This window comes from Sorex araneus, chromosome 6 (genome assembly GCF_027595985.1).
Source record: "Sorex araneus isolate mSorAra2 chromosome 6, mSorAra2.pri, whole genome shotgun sequence".
Classification (NCBI taxonomy): domain Eukaryota; kingdom Metazoa; phylum Chordata; class Mammalia; order Eulipotyphla; family Soricidae; genus Sorex; species Sorex araneus.
This window is the reverse complement of record NC_073307.1, coordinates 119,641,171-119,667,943: the sequence shown is the minus strand read 5'-3', so window position 1 is coordinate 119,667,943 and position 26,773 is coordinate 119,641,171. Positions and strand designations below refer to the sequence as shown.

At 45.2% G+C, this 26,773-nt stretch overlaps 1 protein-coding gene across 10 annotated transcripts in view; it reads left to right on the top strand.

The window, feature by feature from the left end:
• The window catches only part of SERGEF (secretion regulating guanine nucleotide exchange factor), a 277,657-nt gene that overhangs the window by 3,067 nt on the left and 247,817 nt on the right, over positions 1–26,773 (top strand). For 3 of the 10 annotated variants that reach the window (XM_055142476.1, XM_055142477.1, XM_055142482.1), the window contains exons 2-7: positions 3,824–3,959; positions 6,323–6,478; positions 8,461–8,555; positions 15,742–15,805; positions 20,150–20,263; positions 23,973–24,035. In XM_055142476.1, coding sequence (XP_054998451.1) covers positions 3,824–3,959; positions 6,323–6,478; positions 8,461–8,555; positions 15,742–15,805; positions 20,150–20,263; positions 23,973–24,035 — 628 coding nt within the window. The remainder of the gene's footprint in view (positions 1–3,823; positions 3,960–6,322; positions 6,479–8,460; positions 8,556–15,741; positions 15,806–20,149; positions 20,264–23,972; positions 24,036–26,773) is intronic. The other 7 variants (XM_004621666.3, XM_055142481.1, XM_055142479.1 and 4 more) reach the window with 7 other exon arrangements.

Genomic DNA, 26,773 nt, shown 5'->3' with positions numbered 1-26,773 from the left:
GTCCCACCACCAGCATTAACTACCTGTCACTGGTGTCCCCAGGTCCTGTCCCACTCCCTCCAGCCTGCCACCTTGACAGTACCTTTGAAAATTTGGTTTCAGTGTTATTGACACTGACATTTAGCTACGCTACTCCTTTATGCCACTGATGTATTGAATACCTTTGACCCCCAGTTGCTTCCTGTCTGCCTCTTCTGCCCCCCTTAATTTCTTTCCTTTTCTTTATACTCTGGCACCAAGGGTGATCTGGACATCGTGTGTGTGTGTGTGTGTGTGTGTGTGTGTGTGTGTGTGTGTGTTGGTTTATAGGAGGTTTCCTAAGGAATGAAAGCAAATTCAACTGAAATAAGTTGAATGCCATTTTTCTTTTGCTTTATCATGAAATTAGGGCTTCTCACTTCATTACAAATATTTAATACCTGTGCCTCAATTTTCTGTTCAGCAACTGGTGATCCTAGACATGGGGTAGCCATAGAGACCTCAGGGCTGATGAAGAAATCCTGTGGATATGCTTTCCACGTTACACTGTGCACTGATTTTTTCTTGGGGCTCAGAGGGTCTTATATTCAAAAACATTTGCCCACCTTCTCAGGCCTAGCCTAGTTTCATGTGCAAGGGAAGGTTAAGTGAGTGATGACATTCCTGTCCTTGTGGTATGTATTTTATAGTGAAGGAAGTAAACAAATACATAAAGTCAGGGAGTACTGGGAAAAGAACTTAGGCAGAAAAAGAGAATAGAGGTACTGGGGTACTATTTCCTTTCTATTGAAGTTGCAGTGCCTTATAATATTATATACATTTCAAGGAGGTACCTGCTTTATCCCCCTGATCATCTGATTAGCCTGCTGCCTGTTGACCTCTGGGCTGGCGCACCATGCAATTTTCCTCCTTATGACACTGTGGTATTATGACAGGTAGAAGCTTTTTGGCATCCAGCTGTGTGACTGTGGAATATTTCTTTATCTTTTGGAAGCTTAGCTTCTTCCTCTGTAAAATGAGAGTGAAAGTGCTCATCTTTTCCATGGGTGTGAGGATTGGAGTGAAATTCCAGCTCTTGGAGAAGCATTAGTCATTGATTGCTAGGATATAGGTGCCTTATCCTGAGGGCCATACCCCGAGGGCACCTACTCTGAGGGCTTCAGGGACCTGTGGCCTGGCCGTGGCTTATGCTTCCAGCCTGTGTTCTTGTAGCCCAGAGAGGCTATGGGATGACCAAGGGCACGTGTGCATTTCCCCTGTAATTACGTTACATCAATTATCCTCTTCCAGGTTTGTTAAAAAGTGCACATTTTATTTATTAATTATTTTTCATTTTTTTCCTCTCCCCAAAGAGCACACATTTTAAACATTTACTTCTGGTTGGGAAGAACCAGCGAGTAGCAAATACCTGGAGAAATGATAAAGAACTCTGAAATCTTATTGAGATTCTCCTCATACCCCCACAATCCCTTCAGGTTTGGATGCAGAAATTTCTATGAAACCCAATCTCACCTAAATAAAAATAAGACTGTTTATAATGTTTGCCTTTTACTGTGAGTACTGGTGCTTTTCCCTGAAGAAATAACTACTGTTGCTTTGCTTGTGTTTCTTGACCTTGCAGCAGTGTATAGAATTTACATAATGAATTCTTTTACTAAAGTCTATACAATTCCAAACTTGAAATACAGCTGGTGGCAAAGGTTTGAGACTAGGAGAATGAACCTTTATTATATAGTAGTTGCATTTTTTTGTGTATGCACAGCTGTGGTGCACAGGGCTTATTCCCGAGCTCTGTGCTCAAGAATCACTCCTGGCTGTGCTTGAGCATAGAAGCAGGTAGGCTGTGTGCAAGGCAAACCCCCTATCTACTCTACTCCTGCTCCTAACAATGGTATATTGCCCACTAAGTGGCAGTCTGTTCCCCATAGGAATCTCAGCACATGGATCTTATAGTTGTAAAGTTCTGCACTTGAAGAGGTCCTTTGAAATCATTACCAACTGTGTTCACTGCACCAATCATATAGCAGTGATGGTCTTTCCTGGCAGGCATACAGTCCTTCATTATCTTTGATTACAGAAAAGTATTGCCAGTTTTCCCAGTGAGGGTGTAGGGGAGAAGGAATGTGAAATAGTCTTATATATTTCCCATCCACTTTGTACCTATTTCCCTTTCATCATTTCTGTTTTAGGGTACCTACATATTGTAATCCTGGAAATGGGGCAGGAAGGAGCTCTTGTGCTGTCCCCCAAAGGCTGGGGTCCTGGGAGAGAAAGTGAGGCATATTCTTGGCTAAGTCATGAATGCTAAGAGTGCCTCTTGCATGGAAACCTGGTGTACTGGGCATTGGACCACTTCTATGTGTGATTTGGTAACTTTCTCTTTAAGAACATGCCTGTGCTTTCATGGAGTTGGGAAAGGTTACCTCCACCCACTTCCCAATACCCCTGGAAGCACTGGCAGTCACTGCTGTGAACCAACTACAGCTCCACCCTGTATGTTCTTCTACTGACCTTGCTTCAGAGACCCATAAATAAATCTTGAAAGAGATCAAAAGCCACAGTTAATCTTGGACCCACGCAAGGCTGAACAGACCAGAGTAAATTAGAGGGGGACGTGTTAGCCTGATGCCCACCCAAGCAGAGCACTGACAGCTGCTTGCTTCCACAATCAAAAATCGTCGTCAGATCCCCTTCCTGACACTATCATCTCATGATGGACCTCACTGAGACATAATCTGTTGAAAATTCTGGTATGTCGGTTTTGTGACTGAAATCTCCAGGCTTTCTCGGGGTCAGGGATGGGCTACCTCCCCCTACCTTCCTGTACTTCTGGGAGTCCTGGCAGTCACGTCCACACCCCAAAGCTGCCACCCAGTTAAAAAGCTACTCCAGCCTTACCATCCCGATAAAAATACCAAATGCCCTGAAGAAACACAATGACCTCTTAGTACCTGTATTGCAAACTATAGTGCACAAAAGGAAAAGGAGAGAGAGAATAAGAAGGAAAGTACCTCCCATAGAAGGAGGTTGGGGGTGGAGGGTGGGGTGTTGGGGGATGGTGGAAGGGAAATAGGAAGAATTGGTGGTGGGAATTGTATGTACAGTGGTAGAGGGATGGGTGCTGGATCATTGTATGACTGAAACTCAATTATGAACAGCTTTGTAATGGTCTGATCCACGGATATTCAATTAAAAAATTAAAAAAGAAAGTATTGTTTCAGTTTAATCAGTGGCTGAATAAATAGCAGTACTCCTACATTTAAAAAGAAAAAAACGGGGGGGGGCTGGAGCAATAGTACAATGTGTAGGGCATTTGCCTTGCACACGGCCAACCCGGGTTCAATCCCTGGCATCCGATATAATCCCCCAAGCAGCGCCAGGAATGATTCCTGGGTGCAGAGCCAGGAATAACCCCTGAGCATCACTGGGTGCGACTCAAAAAGGAAAAAAAAGAAAAAAAAAAGAACAAACCTGTGAAGTCTCATCTATTCTGGGCTCTGGGAGATATATCACAGTGAAGAGGATAGGAGCAGGTAAATACTGTTATCCCATTGCTCATTGATTTGTTCAAGCGGGCACCAGTAACATCTCTCCTTGAGAGACTTATTGTTACTGTTTTTGGCATATCCACTACGCCACGGGCAGCTTGCCAGGCTCTGCCGCGCGGGCACGATACTCTTGGTAGCTTGCCGGGCTCTCTGAGAGGGGCGGAGGAATCAAACACAGGTCGACCACGTGAAAGGCGAATGCCCAACCGCTGTGCTATCGCTCCAGCCTGCAGGTAAATAGAAATTAATAAATTAATGGTGTCCTTTTTTTTAACCTTAGATTATTTTAACTTTAGGGTGCAAATAGCTATGGGCAACTTGGCCTTGGCCATAAGGAAGATGTACTTCTGCCCCAGCAGCTGACAGAGTTCTGCAAACCGGAGAGTGTCCAGAGGATCACTGGTGGAGGCGGCCACTCTGCAGTTGTCACAGGTGACTTCCTCTGAGACCCTGTCATGCAGGTGTTTTATTTCCTCCTTCAGCCTTTTGTGTTTTCTAGAGGAAAAGGTCAGTTTATCGTAAGAGAATTGAGAGTGTCAGAGCTAACCCACACGAGTGGGTTAACAACACAGGAGTCTCAGAGAAACATTGTTTCAAACTACAAGACAGTTTGGTGGTAGAGTTGCAATATATGTATATATGTCTATATTTCTCTCTATATATATCACATTTTATACTCTGTATTTGCTGAAAGTGTTTGCAGTCGGAATGAATTTTCCATGAGAACAGGAAACTTGCATATTCCTTGATTTCTCCTCACAGTTCTTAAGATAGATAGTACTTAACAAACACTACAAACACTGTGATCTTTCAAAGGTGAGCTTGATTGCAACTTGCTTAAGAATTTGGGCTCTGGACCTGGTCAAGTCCTACCTCGTTATTTATTAGCTATGTGACCTTGTGCAAATGGCTTCATTCCTCCATCCCAGTTACCTTGATTATTTCTCAAGGGTAATAGTGGTGGATGAAGAGAATCCAAGTTATCAGGGCTGCATTATAGCTTTAATGAGTCCTGAGCACCAAAAGTGGGTTTGGTGAAAACCTTTGTGGGTTTCTTCCTCCAAATTAAATTTGTAGGGGCTAGAGCTATAGTACTGTGGATAGGGTGTTTGCTTTGCATGCAGCTGACCCAGGTTTGATCCTTGGTGTCCCATATGGTCCCCCAGCAAGGCCAGGAGTAATTCCTGAGTGCAGAACCAGATGTAACCCCTGAGATCACTGGGTGTGACCTAAAAAAACAAACAAAAAAAATTGTGTGCCAGAGTGATAGCTCAAAATGCTTTACCTATGGGAGTCCAGGGTTCAATCCCCAAAACTCCATGGTTTCTGAGACACCACACCACAAGTAGCCCACAAACCCCACTGCGTTTGGTCCAAAATTCTTTTTCAAACAGTATTTTACAGCTTTATTTATAAAGATTAACATAATCATGCAGTTCACAGTAACATGGATGTAATTGGAAGATCATGTTAAATGAAGTAAGTCAGAAGAAGAAGGGTGAACATAGGGTGATATCATTTATATGTGATAGTTGGAAAAACTGAATGAGGCAACGTAATGGTATAAAGGGGTGATGCCTAGATCACTCTTAGCTCCAGAGTATAGGGAGGAGAAGGAAAGAAATAGAACGGAGGGGAGGTAGAGAAGAAATAGCTGAGAAGCACAGGGTGAGAGGGGGGCCAGGGGTTAAGGGGATTCAGGTACATCGGTGGCAGTAGGAAATGATAGGGCTAAATACATATCCAAACCACAAAGTCAGCAGCACTGAAATCATGAGCCCTAAACTTTAACAACTGAACTTAAAAAGGTGCCTGTTAAGAGGGCAGGCTGGTGGGTGGAGGGTGGATAGGAGAGGGAACCTGGGAACACTGGTGGAAGGAGGTTGACACTGGTGGTGGGATCAGTGCCGGAACATTGTATGTTTAAAACCTAACTTAATAAATCATGGTGCTTTATGAAAAAATTAAGTGATTGATATAACTCGACTAGGTTTAGCATGACATACTTTTGTTACGCTTCCTGGGATAAATCAGTCCATCATGGAATGCTTTTCAAACAGTATCTGGCACATTCTAAACACTGAATCAATATTTGTTTATTCAGTAGGTGTTAAGTTTAGAGATTGATTGGCTGCTGTAATACAATGTGGGGGTTCCGTTTAAATAATAGACTTGCGTAGGATAACATAGCCTCCCTCAGGTAGTTTAGGTTTATTGGGTTACTCTCATCGGGACCCTGCTTTTGGGGGTGCTAGGAAATAAGGGCAACTGAGGCTTAGGTTGAGAGAACAGATGCCCAGGAGGAAACTATCATGTAGAGTCAAATGACTCCCAGGTTACAAAGCATAGCATTTGGTGCAGTCTTCCTGTGTCCATACAAAAGGACATGGCTCTGAATAAACTATGCAAAGGACTCAAGGAGAAGAGAACAACAACATTTACAAGTCAACAGAACACAAAGAAAGAAGTTACAAATAAACACAGAGGAATGAGAACACGGTGATGGGAGTAACCCAATAAACCTAAACTACCTGAGGTTATGTTATCCTATAGACTTGAACCTCTTGACCCTAAGGAATTTGTCTAGAGAATATTAACGAAACATGGCTTTTGAGTGCAGGTGGGAAAAAGTTCTTAGGACTCTGCCTCTGTAAAGAAAAATATTAACAAAACATGGCTTTTGAATGCAGGTGGGAAAAAGTTCTTAGGTCTCTGCCTCTGCCTTAGCAAAGTCCTTCCGCTCGCCTTGGCAGTTACAAGTTCCCCGTGTACACTATCACCTTTGTATTTTGCAGATGAAGGAAGCCTTTTCGTCTGTGGCTTAAACAAAGATGGGCAGTTGGGGCTGGGCCACACAGAAGATGTTCTGTGCTTTACCCGCTGCACGTCCCTCCTTGGTTGTCCCATCCGACAGGTGGCCTGCGGCTGGGATTTCACTATCCTGCTCACCGGTGAGTTTGCTCTTAGCTATAGCTGACCTTGTGACTGTTGTTGCTGGGAGTCCCAGTGCCGGGCATGGAATCCAGGGCCTTCCATTTTTGAGAAACCTGCTCTAAAACTTGAACAACTCCCTCCTCCTCCTCCTTTATCACTGCAGTGACTTGGGGTGAGAAGAGTATGGTGCAGAGGACCCTGGTTAAATGAAAAACTCTGTGTTTTTAAAACACAAACACATGTGTAGCCAGAGCAAGTACATAGGAAGGCTCCTTGCCCTGCAGCCAGCCAGCCCTGGTTTGAATCTCTGGCCCCCATATGTTCCTCAAGCATCAGCAAGAATGATTCCTGAGCACAGAGCCAGGAGTCATCCCTGAGCATCTCTGGGTATGGTCTGCAAACACACAAAAGCAGACCAACCAAGAAAACCCACACACAGGTTCTTTCTGGTCATCACTGCAAGTCACGGGGTGTGTTTTGTAAGGAAAGTTTTCAGAGCAAAACTATGGACTGGAAAACTTTTGCCAATGGACTTGGTCACCTGTGGGTGATTGTTTCCTGGCCCAGAAGTCCCTGGGCTAGCTGGCCAGCAGGGGTGCCTTATTTCCCAGGAAGTTACTGACAGAGAACACATAGGATATTGAGAGTTGGTGACTGCGATGGCGGCTTTTCTGCCAAAGAGGAATTCAAAATGAAGTAGAGATGCTTGGGCAGAGCGGGCTTATCCCAGGGAGGCCAGATAGCACCAAAGGATGTTGAGGAATGTGCTCTTGGATACAAATTGCTGTGGGCAGCTTGGCCTCGGCTGTAAGGCAGATGTGTCTGTGTCCCAGCAACCAGATGACTTCTGTCACATGGGTGCTCTTGCAGCTGCTGGCAGCCATTACTTTATTAGCTGACTTCTCCTCAGAAGTGCTTTGTTTTCTCTGTTCATCTTTGCCTTGTCTATCTGGCCATTTAGTTCAACTAGGCGCTCTCTTTATCCCAGTCCTCTGGCTTCTTTTGACCCTGTCATCTCTGCCTCCAACCCTCATGGATTCTCAGGTGTAGCAACCAAATCACAAGCTGTTAAGGATATAACTTAGACCTTGCCTCTTATTCTCCAGACTCTGTATTTTTCTTTCTAGCAGCCAGCACATTCTCTATTTGGAGCTACCCCAGCTGTTACCCATGCTATCAGATGAACTCTTAACTCATCTTTAAGACCTTCATGTCACCAGCTCTCTTCTTGCAGTGGGCCTTCCTCATCTGTGTCAAGTTCAATAGCAATTGAACTCTAAAGATAGCGGCCCCCTCTAAGGAAGTGCTTGGTGTGGGCCTGTGTTTCGATTAGAGGGAGTCTGTAGGTAAGGTAGCCCTGCTTCTCACTCCTACTTGGTACCAATTGTGAGAGGTGCAAAGAGCAATCAGATGGTTTGAGATCTCACTATTGGCTGGTTACTGGTAAGAGCTTAAGTTGGAGGACAGGGTTCATTGACAGGAAAAGTGTTTCTGCTAATCCTCTGCTCATTCAGACCTACCTGACCATCTCTTGCTTCCTGAGGAAGCACAGACCCCTCCTGTGTGTCAGCTTAGATGGCCCGGGAGGAAGTGTCAAGCTCTACATGTTCTCTTGCTTCTTCGGGCGCACTAGTTTGGTTAGATATGCTGGAAAGCATCGAGACTGGGGGACAGCAGGGAGAAAGGTCTGGAGTGTTACGGTAATGGAAATCCCCTCCCGCAGAAGCTGGGGACTGAGCACGCTTCCATCCTGACACAGCCAGGCGTTGGGCTGAGCGTTCTGTGCAGCAGATTTGGAGGAATTGGGTGGAGTACTATAGTAGGCCTAGTGCTTTTATTCCTGCAGGAAGAGAGATAGGGTGTCTGGTTGATGTGCTGAAGTGCAGGGCCCCTACTTGTTCCTCTTATCCCCTTCTTCTTCTCATTGTTCTCCGTTTGCCCATCAGTCACAAGTATCTTAACTTCTTAGATTTGCAACTTAAGTATGTGTATTTTGCAGAAAATGGTCAAGTTCTGTCATGTGGCTCCAATGCCTTTGGCCAGCTAGGAGTTCCTCATGGACCTCGAAGATGTGTGGTTCCCCAGGCCATCGAGGTAGGAACAGCACCACATACCCAGCTTATTCCATTTATTCCTTCTCTGAATGAAAGGACTGCTGGCTTCCTGAAAATTGAGGGGGTAGTTAGAAGTTAAAAAACTTAAGTTCTTCTGGGAAAAATTAGATGGAGATGACGGGGGTGGGGGCGTGTGGGTAATATTGTGAATGAAAAATTTCTATTAGTTCACCTATGTATTATAATTTGGGGGACGGTCTCCAAAGTGGAGCTCAGGGAGGGCTGGAGCCCTGTGTCCATGGCCAGTGTGATGGGCTATTTGATGCTAGGACATGAGGATGTGTTGATGCTTAAACTCTGTGGTTCTGAGACCTCTGGGCCACCCTGGCAATGCCTGGGGCCCCCAGAGCGACACCCAGCAATGCTTGAGGGACCATGTGGTGCCAGGGATTGAACCCAGGTCAGATGCATACAAGGCAATGACCCTAGCTCCTATACTATTTTCCCCGGTGCCCATACATTTGTAATATTTGGAGGGGAAGGATTTGGGCCACACCCAGTAATGTTCCGGGGATATTCCTGACTCTGTGCTCAGGAGTTACCCATGGTGGTGCTCAGGGGACTCCACACAGTGCTGGAGATCATATTTGGGTCAGCTGCACTCAAGGCAAGCATCCTAACACCTATATTGCTTCTCCAATCCTCTACATTATAATTTTTTATGAAACAAAAATGATAAATATATCTTATAGAGGCATCAATGAAATTTTGCAATTCTAAAATTAGTAATAATGACGGATTGGGAAAAATAAAATAAAATTAGTAATTATGGGACTGAATTAGAAGTAAATCAGCATAGAAATACTTAACTCTTGCCTACACTCTAAGCTAGGCCAATAGTACAGGCTGGTGTGATCCAATAGAAATGTAATGTGAGCTTTATATGTGCTTTAAACTTTCCTTGGGGAGGACAAATTGTAATCTTTCATTATTATTTCAATATTGTTCTTCACTGCTCAGCAGTTGCGCACTTACCTTGCATGTATGAGATCCTGGATTCAGTCCCTTGCACTGCAAAAAGACAACACATTTTTCTCTGATAAAAATAAAATTTTTTTTCTTAAAGAACTATGATTTACAAAGCCTTTAGTAGTTGACTTTAGGCATATAAAATTCCAACACCAACCCCATCTCCTATGTCAGATTCCCTCCACCAGTGTTCCCGCAATCCCTCCCAACCCCAACCCTGCTCCATCCCCACCTGTCAACTTGACAGGCACATTACAGAGTTTCAGTGGTCGCAGCTAAGATCTCATGTTTTCAGTGTTGTTGAGTTTGTGAGGTTTGAATATGTGACTATGTCACTCACCCATATTACGGTATAACTGAAGCCCTGATGCCTGTTTACCTATTACTTCTCGTTCTCTTCTTCCTCCTTTGAGATTTTTCCTTCTCTGGCCTTCTCCTTCCTAAACTCTGGAGTCAAGGGGGATCTACGCATCCCTCTTTTACTACATTTCCTCCTCCAGTGTTCTGTATGCCACAAATAAATAAGATTTGTTTGTGTTTGTCTTTCTTCTTCTGGCTTACTTCACATAACATGATATCTGAAAAAAATTTTGAGTAACTCCATTTCAAAAGGTAAAAGGAGACTGGTGAATTTAATTTTTATTGAAATATAATACATATATCAATATTTATTAAAGCATACATATACCCTATTATTGCCTTTAAGATGTATAATTCAGTGGCTTTTAGTATTTTCTCTAGATCTGTGCAGTTTTCACTTTTTAATTTTATATTTCTATCACTGCGAAAGAAACTTTGTATACACAACATTTACTCTTTTTTTTTTTTGTTTGTTTGTTTTTTTGCTTTTTGGGTCACACCCGGTGATGCACAGGGGTTACTCCTGGCTCTGCACTCAGGAATCACCCCTGGCGGTGCTCAGGGGACCATATGGGATGCTGGGAATCGAACCCGGGTCGGCCGCGTGCAAGGCAAATGCCCTACCTGCTGTGCTATTGCTCCAGCCCCAACATTTACTCTTTATGCTCCTGGTTCCCTTGTCCCTGGCTGCTGCCTGTGTGGGTTGGATGTGCTGGTTTGGGGCATTTCACATCAACGGAATCATATAATCTGTGGCCTTTCATTTCTGGCTTCTTTTACTTCACATGTTTTCAAGTTTATATATGTTATGATATGCTGGAATAATTAATTTTAATTAACTCTTTTGGTTGTTGTTTATGGGCCACCCCCGATGATGCCCAGGGGTCACTCCTGGCTCTGCATACAGAGATCACTCCTGGCAGTGCTCAGGGGGACTGTATGGGATGCTGGGGATTGAACCTGAGCTGGCTGCATGCTAGACAGACACCCTAAGCACTGTACTATCTCTCTGGCCCCTTAATAACTTTCTGTTGTTTATGTTTTGCATCACATCCAGCAGTGCTCAGAGGCTGCTCCCAGCTCTGTGCTTGGTGGTTGCTCTGACAGTGCTTGGGGAGCCAAGTAGAGTGAGGGATCAAGCCCAGACTCGGCCCACTGAACTTTATCTCCGGCTTAGTAACTTTCATCATCATCATCATCATATCCCGTTGATTGTCGAATTTCTCGAGCCGTCTCCATTCATCCTAGCCCTGAGATTTTAGAAGCCTCTCTTTACTCGTCCTTCCCAACACATTGGAGGCTCTTTCAGGGTCAGGGGAATGAGACCCATCATTATTACTGCTTTTGGCATGTAAATATGCCATGGGGAGCTTATCAGGCTCTCCCATGCGGGCAGGAAACTCTCTGTAGCTTGCCAGGTTCTCCAAGAGGGAGAACTAGGCTATAAGATGTCTCTCGCTTCTGGGAGCTTGGCTTTATAGTCTTTTAAGTTATTAAGGGGCCGTTGGTGGGATTACACTGCGCCAGGGGCAGTCCCTGGGTGTGACCGCCTTGCTACTGGAAAATGGGGGATCTGGGTGGAAGAGGCCCAGTCCCGATCAGAGCAGGCTTGGAGGTCTCAGCCCCGGGTTCCACACACCTGGGTTCCTCTGCTGGTTTCTTCATGCGTTAGGCTTGTCCGAACGTGTGGAGAGGGGCCTTGAGCATGGTTGTGGCTAGGCTCCACAGGTCTTTGGCCACGGGAGCTCTGCTCAAGGTGGGGAGGGAAACTGAAACCCAGCCCCTCCAAAGGGCCCCGGGGAAGACAGCCAACTTTTAAGCTTAACTAAATGTAATCAAACTGTAATCACTTCATTTTATTTGTCATCAACGTAAGACTTTATTAAGGAGATCTTCTGTATTTTTTATTCTGTACTAAGCTTTGAACTGTGGTATACATTTTCCCACTTACAGTATATTTCGGTTCAGTTTCTCACATTTCGAGTGCTCGGTATATGTGTCTAATTCAAGGCTACTGATAGGCAGCTCAAGTGTTAGTCAGGACCCTTCTATACTGAAAATGGTCATTTTTTTCCCTGAAGATTATACTATGAGTGAACTTTTTTGGGAGGGGCTTCCCAAGCAATGCGAAGGGCCCTGGGAGTCACTGATGTAACTCCACCAATCAGCTCGGAAGGTTTGGTGCTTGGGCTCCACAATGCTGCATCTGGGGTACTGTGTTCAGATGTGGTTTCATTCTCTGGCCCAGTGTGATAAGTTGAACAAGACTCACACCTCCTCTGGAGACGTCTACAGCAGCAGATTTCAACTGCTGGTTTATGAATGGTGCTGGGCTGCAGGTGAGAAAAGATTGAAAATGACTAAAGTTTAGAAAGAGCCTGGAAACAAAATATGTGTGTGTGTATATGTATACATATATATATATATATATATATATATATATATATATATATATATATCTTATAGCCTGCTTCTCCCTCTGGGAGAACCTGGCAAGCTACCGAGAGTTTCCTGCCCATATGGGAGAGCCTCACAAACTCCCCATGGTGTATTCATATGCCAAAACCAGTAACAATGATGGGTCTCATTCCCCTGACCTTGAGAGAGCCTCCAATGTGGCATCGCTGGGAAGAACGAGTAAAGAGAGGCTTCTAAAATCTCAGAGCTAGGACTAGACGGTTACTGAGACCACTCGAGAAATTCGATGATCAACAGGATAATGATGATGATATGTGTGTGTATATATATACTTATGCATATATATGTAGTAAATTACAATAAGGGGTTGTGGTGGACAGAATATTCAGTCTCTTTAAAAATAAGTCATTTGGGCTGGAGAGATAGTATGGTGGGTAAGAACCTAGCATGTGGCAGATCCAGTTTGTTCCCTGGCATGACATAAGATTGCCCTCGAACCTCCAGGAGTGATCCCTGAGCACAGAGCCAAGAGTCAGGCTGAACACAGTCAGGTGTATCTCAACCACTTCCCCCAACCCCCAGTCCCCTCCCTGCCCCCAAAAAAAGGAAGGAATTTGAGAGTCTGGGGTTTGGGGTTAAAGCAGTTGCCTTGCATGTGGCCAATCCCACATCTAGTCCTTGAGCACCTTCAGAAGTTATTCCTGACCACAGAGCTAGGAGTAAGCCCTGAGCACCATGGGGTGTGGCTCCCTACCACCCTCCCTTCCTTTTCCCACAAAGGAGGAATGTAAATAATCAGTGCTTATTTAAAGAAAAGAAAAATCAAGAGGGAGAAGAAATCTTGGTTGCTTAGCTTAGGTATGTTTCAATTTTCTATTGATGAGTAATATATTACCCTCAAGTTTAGAAATCTACAACAACAGGGGCTGGAGCGAGAGTACAGTGGGTAGGGTGCTTGCCTTATTCGGCTGACTCATGTTCCATTGCTAACATCCCATCTGGTCCCCTGAGCCTACTGGGAATGATTACTGAGTGCAGAGCCAGGAGTGACCCCTGAGAAATGCCAAGTGTGGCCCCCAAATAAAAAACAAACAAGAAAAAATATGTATAAAACAGCAAAAATTTATTGTCTCACAATTTCTGAGGTCAAAAAACCTGGAAACCATGTAGCTGGTCACTCTTGAATTTGGAATTGAGATGTCAGTCAGGGATACACGTAGTCCACTGGGGTGTGGCTGTACCCACACACGCCCATATCCTCTCTCTCTCTCTCTCTCTCTTTCCTTCCTTCCTCCCTCCCTCCCTCTCCTCTTTCCCTCTTTCCCTCTTTCTTTCTTTCTTTCTTTCTTTCTTTCTTTCTTTCTTTCTTTCTTTCTTTCTTTCTTTCTTTCTTTCTTCTTTCTTTCTTTCTTTCTTTCTTTCTTTCTTTCTTTCTTTCTTTCTTTCTTTCTTTCTTTCTTTCTTTCTTTCTTCTTCCTTCCTTCCTTCCTTCCTTCCTTCCTTCCTTCCTTCCTTCCTTCCTTCCTTCCTTCCTTCCTTCCTTCCTTCCTTCCTTCCTTTCTTTCTTTCTTTCTTTCTTTCTTTCTTTCTTTCTTTCTTTCTTTCTTTCTCTCTTCTTTATTTTGAAAAGATTTTTGGGCCACACCAGCTATACTCATGGCTTACTCTTGTGCTAAGGGATCACTCCTGGGGCAGGGACCAGGGTGGGGGTGGGGGGAGGAGGGAACCCTCCATGATTCTGGAGCTCAAACTCGGGCCAACTATGTGCAAGGCGAGTACCCTACCTGCTATACCCCACTGCCGCCCCCTCCCTTTCGTCTTCAGAGCACTGTAGCACTGTTGTAGCACTGTCGTCCTGTTCCTCATCGATTTGCTCGAGCGGGCACCAGTAACGTCTCCATTGTGAGACTTTTTATTACTCTTTTTGGCATATTGGATATGTCACAGGTGGCTTGCCAGGCTCTGCCCTCGGGCGGGATACTTGCCAGGCTCTCCAAGAGGGACAGAGGAATCAAACCTGGATCGGCTGCATGCAAGGCAAATGCCCTACTCGCTGTGCTATCACTCTAGTCCTCATCTCTAGAGGGGCTTCTTTATAGAATCTTCCTGACATAGCAGTTGGCAGTTGGCTTTCTCCAAGAGTGAGAGATTGAGAGAGAGAGAGAGAGAGAGAAAGAGAGAGAGAGAGAGAGAGAGAGAGAGAGAGAGAGAGAAAGCATGCAAAAGGCCTCAGTGTATTTTACTACCTAGAATCTGAGTCCCTCATCACTTTCTCACTCTGTTCATTAGAAGCAGGTCACCATATTTAGGCCAAATCTAAGGGACATGAATTAAATTCTATCTTTTGATGGGAGGAGTCTCAAAGAATTTGAATACTTGATTTTGGAGGGGTGGCTCTCATGTAGTGCTCAGGAGCTCTGGGGGCCCCTCTGGCGATTCCTGGCCAACTGGACCAACAGTTGAGTGCAGGGGTCTGAATGTGGTGTTGCTCAGGCCCTCTGGTGCTGGGGAATCCTGGGCTCCCCCAACGGTGCTCCAGGGATATTCCTGGTGATGCTCAGGAGTCTCTAGGGCTGCAGCTTGTGGTGCTTGAGGGATCATGAGGTGCTGGGAACTGAACCTGGGTTGGGTGTGTGTCTGGCGTGTGCCCTAACTGCTGTATATCTCCCACCTCCATGGTTATTACTGTTTAAGAAAGGACATGACAACTGTCCTTACGTTGACAGCTTTGGCTCCCCCTAAGGAGGTACACTGGACTGTACAAAGATGAAAGGCACCTGGGGAGGTGACCAACCCATGCACGTCACTGGGCCCACTAGACATCTTGCTGGGGGACTTGCAGAGGGGTTTCTAGCTTGAAGAGGCGTTGGTCTAGTTTAGTGGTCAGCAAACTAGAACCCTTAGGAAAGAAAGCTTTATTGGAACATAGCCACACCCATCCATTCATTTGGCTGTTGTCTGCCTTGCTTTTTTGTTGTTTTGGGGCTGTACCTAGTGATGCTTAGGGGTTGGTTACTCCTGACTCTGCACTCCTGATAGTACTTGGGGGACTATATGGGATGCCGAGGATTGAACCTGGGTTGAGTCATCCCAGAAGTACTTTTGCTCCAGCCCCCTCCCCTGCTTTTATGTGATGGTGGCAGAGTGGTCTGTGAAGTCTTTCAGACTTTATTCCTGGCCGCTGATAGGAAATATTGCCAACCCCAGGGCTTGACGATCCCGTCAAGCTCCAAGAGGAATGGGGACACTGCATTTTAAAAGATTTTTGTCTTTTAGGAATCAAATATTTGTGGATGGAATGCTGGGGGTGGGGGCCTCTAACCAGTCAGGCACGGCGTGAGTGCCACGCCACATTGTCACAGGTCCGTGACAGACAAGTTTGAAAATGAATCATTCTGAGATCTTCCTTTTTGTTTCAGCTGCTCTTGAGTGAGAAGGTCGTCAGTATTGCTGCAGGACTGAGGCATGCTTTGGCTGCTACAGGTGATCCTTTTTGTTTTTATTCTACAAATAGGCACGGACTAAGAAAACAGCTTAAGAACAATTATAGGAATGCATTTATTAGAACCTGACTGGGAGTAAAAAATTTAACACACATGTACACGCTCACACACTCACACATACACACACACACTTACAACTCACACACAACTCACATATACTCACACATGTACACACACTCACACATACATACATATACACACACTCACACACGTATACACACTCACACATACACGCACTCACACACACTCACATACTCACTCACACACATAGATACACGCTCCCAAGTAGTCTAGAGTCTGCGGCCCACCTTGTTTCCCATGGACTGCGTGGCTTTGCTGGTGGATTTGAACATTTCATAGGTAGGAAGATTAAAGTGAGCTTCTTTCCCGTGCCGTGAGAGGGCGAGGGGCGCAGGGCTGACATTGAGGTTGAGGCTGGGGGAGGGCGCGTGGCCCTTTTTCTCACCTGACTCATCTTGGTGTTCCCGTTCCTGTGGGTTTAGCGGTTCTGAGCCACTGGTGTGGCCACCGAGGCCTCTGGTGCTTCCTCCGTCCAGCTGTGGGGAGGGGAGCTGTGTTGATGGCTGCCTGAGTGTGCTGTGAACTTTTTTTTTTTGGTTTTGTGGTCACACGTGCTGATGCCCAGGGGTTACTCCTGGCTCTACACTTTGGAGTCACTCCTGGTGGTTGGGATGCTGGGGATCAACCTGGTTTGGCTGCATGCAAGGCAGACACTCTGCCTGCGGTGCTATTGCTCCGGCTCAGTGTACTTTAAATTTTTTATTTTGGGATAAAAACTCTACCCCAATACCCTCTGTTCATTTTTTCAATTTTTTTGTTTGTGTTTTTGACCACACCCAGTGGTTCCCAGAGCCTACTCCTTGCTCTGCAGTCAGGGATCACCTGGTGGGCTTAGGGTATCATGTGGGATGATAGGGATTAAACGTGGGTTGGCTGTGTGCAAGGTGTGCTCTACCCACTGTGCTATCTCTCTTGCCCCACATTTTTAACATTTTAAAATAAATAAAGGGTTTTTTTTGGGGGGCCACACTTGGTTATGCCCAGACCTTACTCCTGCTCTGTGCTCAGGAATCCCTACTGCCAGGGCTTGGGTGACCATATGCAATGCTGGGGATTGAACTGGGGTTGACTGTGTGCCAGGCAAGCACCTTACCTCTGGACTATCTCTCCTGCCCAAATTTTATTTATTTCTTGGGATTACAGCCAGGGATGCTCAGGGGCTACTCCTGGCTCAGGGCTTTGGGGTTGCACTGAGCAAAGCTTGGGGTATAGTGTGTTGCCAGGGAACAAACCTGAGGGTTCTACCTGAAAAGCCTGTGTTCCAGCCTGTTGTTTTGCTCACTTTGAGTCAGATATGTAGCTGTGTAGCTGTGTTAGGATGTGTGTGTGTGTACACACACATATGTATATATGTACATATATTCTGAATATTAAGATGCTTTAAGTTTCTCTTATTCTATACATTTCTTTTCCCCCTTGTAACTTGTTGAAGAGGTGAAAAATTTTGTTTTAGCCCAAATTCTTTTGCTTGCATTGTTATCCCTTTATTGTTATTGTTGTTGTTTGGGTCACACCCAGCTGTTCTCAGGGCTTATACATGGCTCTGCGCTCAGGGATCACTTCTGGCAGACTTTTGGGACTTAATGTGGTTCAGAGATTGAACTGGGTTGGCTGCATGCAAAACAAGTGTCCTAGCCACTGTACTATTGCTCTGGCCCCTCAGTTGTCATCCCTTCTGTCTTACAAAACAAGGTAAGTTTAGGGGCTGGAATGATAGCACAGCGGGTAGGGCATTTGCCTTGCACGTGGCCAACCTGGGTTCATTCCCCAGCATCCCATATGGTCCCCCAAGCACCGCCAGGAGTAATTCCTGAGTGCATGAGCCAGGAGTAACCCCTGAGCATCGCTGGGTATGACCCAAAAAGGAAAAAAAAAAAAAAGAAGTCTACTTCCAGCCATTGGTTGTAGGATACCTCCAGAGGTACAGACCCTTCATGTTGCCAGTGGATGATGGATCCTAGTTACCTACCTCTAACTGTAGACTAAATAGAGCAAGTTTCATTTATGCATTTGTGTGGAATTTAGAACTTGGGAACATGAATCAAACTCAGTGAACTTTGAAATAAAAGGCCACTACTTTGAATGAAGTGGAAGCTATTGAGATGCTATCTTGAAGTCATAACTATCTATTTAATAATTAGGATTTGTTTGAATTCTTCTTGGTGGAAAGAGAGCTGTTTTTTTTTTTTTTTTTTTTTTTAAATTTTATTGAATCACCATGTGGAGGGTTACATAGTTCTCAGGATTATGTCGGTTATACAGTTCTCAAACACCCTTCACTTCACCAGTGCCCATCTTCCATCACCAACCCCCCCAGTATACCTGCCGCCCCCTCCCACCTCCCCAGTCCCAACCCTTGGACATGATATGTTTCACTTCGTTTACGCCTTATTTCGATTACATTCCATGTTTCAACACACAACTCACTACCGTTGTTGGGGTTTCCCCCAAAAAAGAAAAGCAGTCCTATTGCCAAGGAGGCATTTGATAGTTCTCCATTGCTAAGAATATAGAGATATTAAGTCCCGCTGTTTGTTACATAGTTTTTCTTTTTCCCCCTTGCCCCGTGCCACCGAGTTTCACGCCTGTTTTAGTAATCGCCACGCTGCCTGACAAGGGGAAAAAAAAACCGAAAAGGATGGTTATTTCCCGTCATCAGCAGGCGTGGGGCTCTGGCTTAGTTGATAGACTTGTAGAGTATCTGCAAGCAGTCTCTGGAACCGACGGTCTTGCGCTGGTGTCGGCTCCGGCTCGAGATTCCACCAGCGTCCCGCTGTTCCTTGTACATAATTTTTCCCCTTATATCCCATTCCCACGCCACCAGGTCTGTTTGCTTAATGGACATCACACTGTAGTTGATGACACACCGCGTTTCTTCCCGAGAAAGAAGAAAATTTCTTCTCAGCCGGCGTGGGGATATAGCTTAGATCAGTCTAGTGAGATGGCTACCACTTTGATTGCCTTCAATATTTCAGCAACAGACTTACTATTAGGATCTCCCACAAAAGTCCGCCCCATTAGAAAGGAACCATTACATATTGCTCATACTAAGATGACATTAAGTCGCGCGGCCGCGGCAGCGGCCGCGCGGTTTTGGGTTTCTGTATAAAGTCCAGGGAAAGTACAACCAGAAATAACATCACTATAAACTTTTACCCTTTTATGGTGCTCATAAGATGGAGAAACCTAGAGAGAGGCTCCGTTTTGCGCTCAGGAAAACCGCGGCCCCTGCGCTGTGCTCAGGAGGGAGGAGTTGAGAGAGAGACAGGTTAAAAGAATTGGGGGATGCCCGGGTCCCACAGCTTCAGCACGCCGTGGGGTCTCTGGTCCCATGCCGGAATTAGTTCAGTGGGCTGCTTGGGGTCCGAGGGCGCTCCCTCGGGCCCCTCCATCATGCTCCTTCCACAGCCGGGTCCAAAAGAGAGCACACGTGGGGGAGGTGGGTTTAAGTATCTAACTGCGGTGGGCGGGGGTCGCCCCCGCCCCCTGGGGACTCCCGCAAGCGCGCTCACGTCCTGTTTTGGCTGAATCGGCGACTCCGTTTTGCGCTCAGGAAAACCGCGGCCCCTGCGCTGTGCTCAGGAGGGAGGAGTTGAGAGAGAGACAGGTTAAAAGAATTGGGGGATGCCCGGGTCCCACAGCTTCAGCACGCCATGGGGTCTCTGGTCCCATGCCGGAATTAGTTCAGTGGGCTGCTTGGGGTCCGAGGGCGCTCCCTCGGGCCCCTCCATCATGCTCCTTCCACAGCCGGGTCCAAAAGCAAGAGAGCTGTTTTTCTCTGTTATCTGGTCTTTATCTGACATTGTCTAATCTCACTCCTTTTAAATTTCATCTCTGTAAATCTCATCCTCTATAAATCTTATCCCCTCTCGGGACCTCAGCTTTCTTATCTAGAAAATATAGGGGAACAGACTTACTCATTTACTAGACCTGCAGTTTGAGTTACCCTTTCAGGTTAATCATGCACAAGATGTCACTCCAGTAATTCTGGAATCTTGTGGAGAGAGTTTTGTTTTGTTGAAGTTTTATCTGATGGTTTCCAGTTGCCCTGCAGCTTGGACTTGTGATGAGCCTGGTGGTGATTCTGTGATCTTTCCTATGGAAGTCACTTGAACCATGACTTTCCCCCAAGATGCATGTTCACTGGAGTGAATTGATCATCTTCCATAACTGTGAGGGTCAACAAGCTGTAAAGTCTGATCCAGAGAAGTAAGTCTTGTCTTCTTTTCCTCTTCTTGGGAAGCAAGTGGCATCCTGTTCCAGTGGGGAACTGGCCTGGCATCCTCTGGACGGCGGTTGTGCCCTGGACAGACCCTGCCCCTGTTTCTGACAGCGAAGGAACCTAGCAGAGTGACAGGTAAGGCCCTCGCTTCTTCTGAGTCCTCTATGTGGGCTTTGTCAAGATTTAGAGATGCAGGCATGCAGGCAGGCAGGGGGTGAATGGAAATTGTTTTTGCTATCTCATCGTTTCGCTCACGTTAATCCTCTTTCTTGATGGGTCTGTTGGTCTTGTTGGGATTTTTGTGGACTCAGTAAAAGCACCCCCCTCAACCCTCATTTTACTACCAGATTTTGGAGCTCACTTGAGAGACAGATGAAAGTCATGTAAGGGGAGCTCAAAATGGTCATCTTGAACTGTTGGAAGCCAGGTGGCAAGATATGACTTAGCTCAGCAGTGAGCCCCTGTATTCTGAATCCCAGATAGGCAGTGGAGCAACCAATAAAGTTTGTGCTCAGCAGAAAACACACATGGAGGTGTGTGGCAGGCTGGCACGCCCCAAAGGGGGATCCCAGGACTATGCCCCCTGTACCCAGGGTCTTCTCCCAGAGTAGCAGGGAGGTGGCGTGGCCGTGCGCGTTCCTCTTTCCAGCATGGACAGGGTTCTGCCCTCAGGTCTGCTGCTCTCATGATCTGTAGGACTTTCCCTTTTTCTCTTTCGAGCTGGGGTTTAACATTTCTCCCTTTCTCTGGGGAACTCGTGGGTCTTTCCGTAGATACTACCCTGACTCCATCTTCTTTTCTTCCCCCCCCCCCCCCTTACCCCTTTACTTTGTGAGCCAGATTCCTGAAAGTTGGCTGCAGGGAAGATCTCTAGGGGGAATTCCTCGGTTTCCCTTCAGCTCAGAGCAAAGGAGGAGTTTCAAAGTGGTCGGACAGGGTTGGGGTGGGGGATGAGGGGAGGGTAGGACCACACATCCTAGATGGTTCCAGAGTCATAAGTGTGGATGCTAGGGGCTGGGGTTTGGGCACGGTGAACTTCAGGCCTCATGGGCTGGGCTGGGGAGGGTACTCCAGGAACCAAGAAAGGAGCTCTGGGCGCTGACCGGAAGTCAGACCGGAACCACATCACCATGTTGTTCCTGCACCTCACCAAGGTACTCACTGTGCCCTGACTGAAACTGCTTCCTCATTCCTCCGTTCTTTTGGGCAGACTGCTTCCTGTCCAGAGCTGCCTTTGCCTTTCTTTCATCCCAACCTCTGTTCCCTCAGCCCCAGGAAATCCTGATAGTTTTTTTTCTAAGACCTAACTCAGCAGCAGCTTTCTGAGTAAAGACCTTTGCTTCCATTCATTTCCCCCCCCACTAACTTGTTCAATGTACATATATAGATAAAATATATATTATATTATTATAGTTTATTATTATGCTATATATTTTGAATATATGCACATATAACATATATATGTATATATAGCTTTTGGGTCATACCCAAAAGTCTTACTCCTGGCTCTGTGCTCAGGGATCACTCCTTGCAGTGCTTGAGGACTATATGGGGTGCCAGGGATTGAACCCAGGCTAGCTGCTTGCAAATCAACTGCTATATTATCACTCTGGGTCCATTCAGTATATTTTTTGGATTTAAATTCCTTAAATTTCACTATAGTTGAGTCCATGTAGTTATCATAATGTGACCATTTATGTCTTGGTTTGCAAAGTTACTCTTCACCTCTGCCCTCACAATGGTGAAGATTCACTTCCACCTCATTTTCTCCACATGTCCACATGTGCAGCAGTGGATGTGTTTAAGACCTAGCTCAGCTACAACTTGCTTAGTATGTTTCCCAGGTGAGAAAGATTTTTTTTTTTTTTTTTTTTGCCTTTTGGGTCATACCTGGCGATGCACAGAGGTTACTCCTGACTCTGCATTCAGGAATTACTTACTCCTGGCGGTGCTCAGGGGACCGTATGGGATACTGGGAATCGAACCTGGGTGGGCTGCCTGCAAGACAAACACCCTGCCCGCTGTTTTTAAGAGCAGGAATTGTGTCCAGTTTTTGTTTTAACACAAGGTCTGCAACTAGAAGGAATCAGAATATTTTCATTAATTTGCTTTAAAATTCCACTGGAATCTGCTTGGGGAGTAGCTAGCTGGGTTTTGAATTGACGTGGGGATGTTTTCTCCTGATAAGACCTTAAATTAGATCTTCAACTTCCTGCTCTCTTATTTTTTCCTTGTCACCTCATAGTCATGGGTTCTGCAGCTGGGCGCTGCCTGGCCCTTCTTCACCTGACTGCTGGCGTTCCAGTGCTTTCTCTTAGAACCATCTGCTTTGTCCCTTTCACATTCTCCAGGATGCTTAATGATGTGATGGGCAGTTTCTAATAACATTTAATTTAGTTAGAAGTGTTAGAAAAAGGTACCGAATAAAACTGCTTTTCTCTGCATGCCGGTGTTACAGAAATCTAGCCAAGAATCAGAATGCAGGCACTAGAGAGATTAGAGGTAGAGTCAGGTTTTTTAAGTTATTTATTTATTTTTTCTGGACCATACTTAATGGTTCTTAGAGCTTACTCCTGGCTCTGTGCTCAGGGGTTACTCCTGGCAGACTCAGGAGACCATACAGAAAACCAGAAATCGAACCAGGGTTGGCTGCAAGGCAAACATCCTACCTGCTGCACTACTGCTCTGGCCCCCCCAATTTTATTTATGCATGTGGACTCCATTTGGCTAACACCAAAATGGGATGAGCCACAAATGCAGGACACACAGAGCTTAAATAAGGTTAGAAACAGGATACACCAATTCTGTGGGAGCAGTTTTCTTACCTAAGGTACACAGTGGGTGCCAACATATGTAATAATGCTGGGTACAGTCAATGATGAATACAGTCTGTTTCATATAGACATTCGTTAATTGTTTCAGTGGCCCCAGCTCTGTGCCTACTCGAGCAGCCGAGTCAGTCCAGCTCTTCTGCTCCATCTGGTCATAACTTTATGATTTATGACCTATCTCTCTTTGCCCAGCTCCCAGAATGGGTTACTCAGAGGTCCTGCCTCTGATTTCCCGCTTCTGCTTCTAAATTTTCCCACCGCATGGGGACCAGATGGCTACACTTTCTAGCTGAGTTGTTTGGGATTGATGATACCTTGTTGGCAGCCTGTTTTCCTTCTGGAAGGAAAACTGCTGAATATGGAGATGACAGGCAGATTCAAACTCTAATTCTGCCTGTGTATTAGAGGCCCGGGTTTTGTGTAGTTGATCGCATGTGATAGCAGCTGAATACACGAGATGTCATTGCTCAGTAGACAACTGAAAAATATCTTTTGTGCACACCACATTTATGCAGACATATGCCTATATTTATTTATACTTATTAGACATTGTGAGTTTAGGGGCTGTGGTGCTAGTACAGGGAGTTCAGTGCTTGCCTTGCATGCGGCCAACCTGGGTTTGATCCCCTGAGCTCTGCCAAGTGTGGCCCCAAAACAAAAACAAACAAACAAAAAAATAAGTTTATACTGATTTATGCACTTGGAATCATCCAGTATTACATGATTAATTCCAGCCTTCCACATATGTGCTTAAAATCTGTGCTTCTCTCTTGATACTGGGAAGTCTGCTACCTTTTTCCTTAATTTATCTCTGTATTTGTTCAGCTCTCATGTGTAGCCAGTTTCTCTACTCCCTCACAAGCCAGCCGTCTCTGAGGCGGTGCTGTTAACTTAGACCTGTCTGCACGGGCTGACACTTTCTTTCAGGTCCTGGTGGTGCTTGCCTGCAGGCCCTCTCTGCCCAGTTTGTTCTTTTATAAATGTGATTTGAAAAGTGTCTTTTCTTTTCGTAGGCCTTGGGAATTCCAGAGCAATAGGCGTTTTTGCTGGCTCAGGTCATTCAGCTTCATTGACAGGTGGGTAGCAGCCCTTTGCAGTTTAAGACGCCTTCCAGAATTGTGTAGGTTCTGCAGAAATGATGACCTTGGGAGAGGCAGAGAACATCAGACTCCCGATGCCACCACTGGCGTGCTCTTAGGCAAGTTCCTTTCCCTCTCTGAGATTTCCTTATCTAAAATACTTTGTGGGTAGATCTGAGACCTGGATAGGAAAACTCACAGGGAGTGTAGACTGGTTCTCTCTTTTCTGAGTTTGTTCTGTCAACTCTGTAGAAGGCCTGTGAGTGAGGAGCCACTGACCCAAGAGCAAATGTTGTCCATTTCAGTATCGTATCTACTTCTCTAAACTCCTCTTCATTCTGTAACTAACTTATTTTTATCCACCTGTATCTTTGTCATGGAGTTCTGTTTGCTTCCAGTGGTTTATCTACTATTTTATTTATCTTTACTTATTTATTTTTGGTCTTCTACCTAAAGGACACATCACTTTAGCTATCTCTCTCTCTTTCTTTCTTTTTTTTTTTTTTGTGTGTGTGTGTTACACCTAGCAATGCACAGGGGTCACTCCTGGCTCATGCACTCAGAAATCACCCCTGGCGGTGCTCAGGGGACCATATGGGATGCTGGGATTTGAACCCGGGTCGGCTGCGTGCAAGGCAAACGCCCTACCCGCTGTGCTATCACTCCAGCCCCTCTCTCTCTATTTCTTTAACACAGTTCACATATAGATTTCTATTTGTTTGATTTTGAGCCCCACCAGCTGCCGCTTGAAGGCTACTCCAGCTTGAGTGATTAGGGCTACTCTGGTGGTGCTGAGGGGGCCTTACGGTCCCCGGGAGGAAACAGGGTCTCTGGTATGAAAAGCGTATACTCCAACTCTTTCCCAGACCCTGTATTTCATATTTTTAAAAATGTATTTCTCCAATTTCCCTCTCGGTTTCACCTCTTCAGGGACCCAGGGATCTCTCTCCTTTTGATGGAGAGAGATCTTTTGGTAGAGAGAGCTCTGCGTCTCTCCACCCATTTGACGTACCTATCCTCTCCAGGAGAAATGTTTATTGACAATGCGGCATTTTCTGGCAAGTGAAGGTTATCTCTTCAGAGGTTACCACTGGCAGAGCCCAGATTGCCCTGACCCCTGCTGGTAGACTGGAGACAATAATGCAGAGATTTATTTTTGTAAGACCTCTCTCTCTCACACAGAGTTGAATGCGTATAATATATTTCAAGCAAAGGGGAATGACTTTCAGAAAGCCCTTAGTGTTTTCAGTGTTTTTCCATGAATAGGAAGGTGTGTATGTAAATATGTAAATTATTGGCGGCATGCATTTTCATCCTCTACGCTGCAAGGCAAATGTGCAAAACAGTCCAACTGAGAAGCTATTATTGTTTCCAGAGTACAAGAGACAATAATGTAAGAATTCAAATACTTAAAATGAATTACAGATATATTTTTTTTAAATTTAACACAAGTCTCACAATGGAGACGTTACTGGTGCCCGCTCGAGCAAATCAATGAGCAATGAACGAACGGGATGACAGTGACAGTGACAGAATTTTAAACAACCAGCTGAAAGAGCAAGATTAATTTATAGCTTGTCTCTATTAAGTAGATTAGTATATATATTTAAAATGTACTTTTACTTAATTATAATATGTTAACACATATACTCATATCTAACATAGGTTGAAAGTGTTGAGCTGCAGTGTATGTAGCTGTGAATCCTGTGACAGATGAAGGACTGGGCTCCCATAGGGAAAAGGGGCTAGTTTATTCAAGGATTGGGAGAATAAGAGAAAATGAAGATATACCTAGTTTTTCATTTGGCTTTTGGGCCACACCTGGTGGTATTCAGAGCTTATCTTGGTTCTGCACTCAGGCATCACTCCTGGCGGGGCTCAGGGGACCGTATGGGGTGCCAGGGATTGAACCTGGGTTGACCTTGTGCAAGGCAGGTGCCTTACCTGTTGTACTGTTGGTGCGACCTGGAGAGATTTTCTGTGCTGCTCTAATTAATTTGAAATGCTGCCATTAGAGTATCTAATTGCTTGCTAAATTTTATTCTATTATTTTTAAAATCTTATAATTAGTAAAACTACATATTATTTCATGTGGAACACTCACAATGTTTTTTAAACATAGGCGTTGACTTTTTTTTTTTATTGAGATGTGATTCACCCATGAAATTCACTCATTTAGAAGTGTACAGTGTGACAATTTGCAGAACACTCACAAAGTGGATTGAATTTTGAAAGTGATTTACAAAGTCACCATCATCGTCTTTCTTGTTCTAGTTCATATTGTTGTACTTTGGGTTTTTGTCCATTGTCCTTTAGACCTTTTCTCCCGGAGTTGCTGTAGATTATGTAACTGCTTGGCATTACAGCAAAAGTTTCATTTTGCCTGCGGATGCAACAGTGTAATGATCCGCCTGTGGAAGGCAGTTTGTCTTTGCAAAAAAAATGGTTGCTCTCTGTGTCGGGAGGGAAATATCCCAAAGTCACTTCCTAGACCTGCAGAAAGTCACTGCAGCTGGGTCATTTGGGGATAAACAACCTTGAAGGACGGATCCACCCTCTTATTAGAGTTGAAGAAATAGAGACCCAGAATGTGAGGTCATGTGCCCAAGGTCACAGAGTGATCAAATAACGGATCTGGGACTTCAACTCCTGAGGATTGGTATAATGTCCTTGGATGATACTGTTTGGTTAGTGTTGGAGAATACTCCAGGCTGTTCTCGGGAAAGCTGTATCTT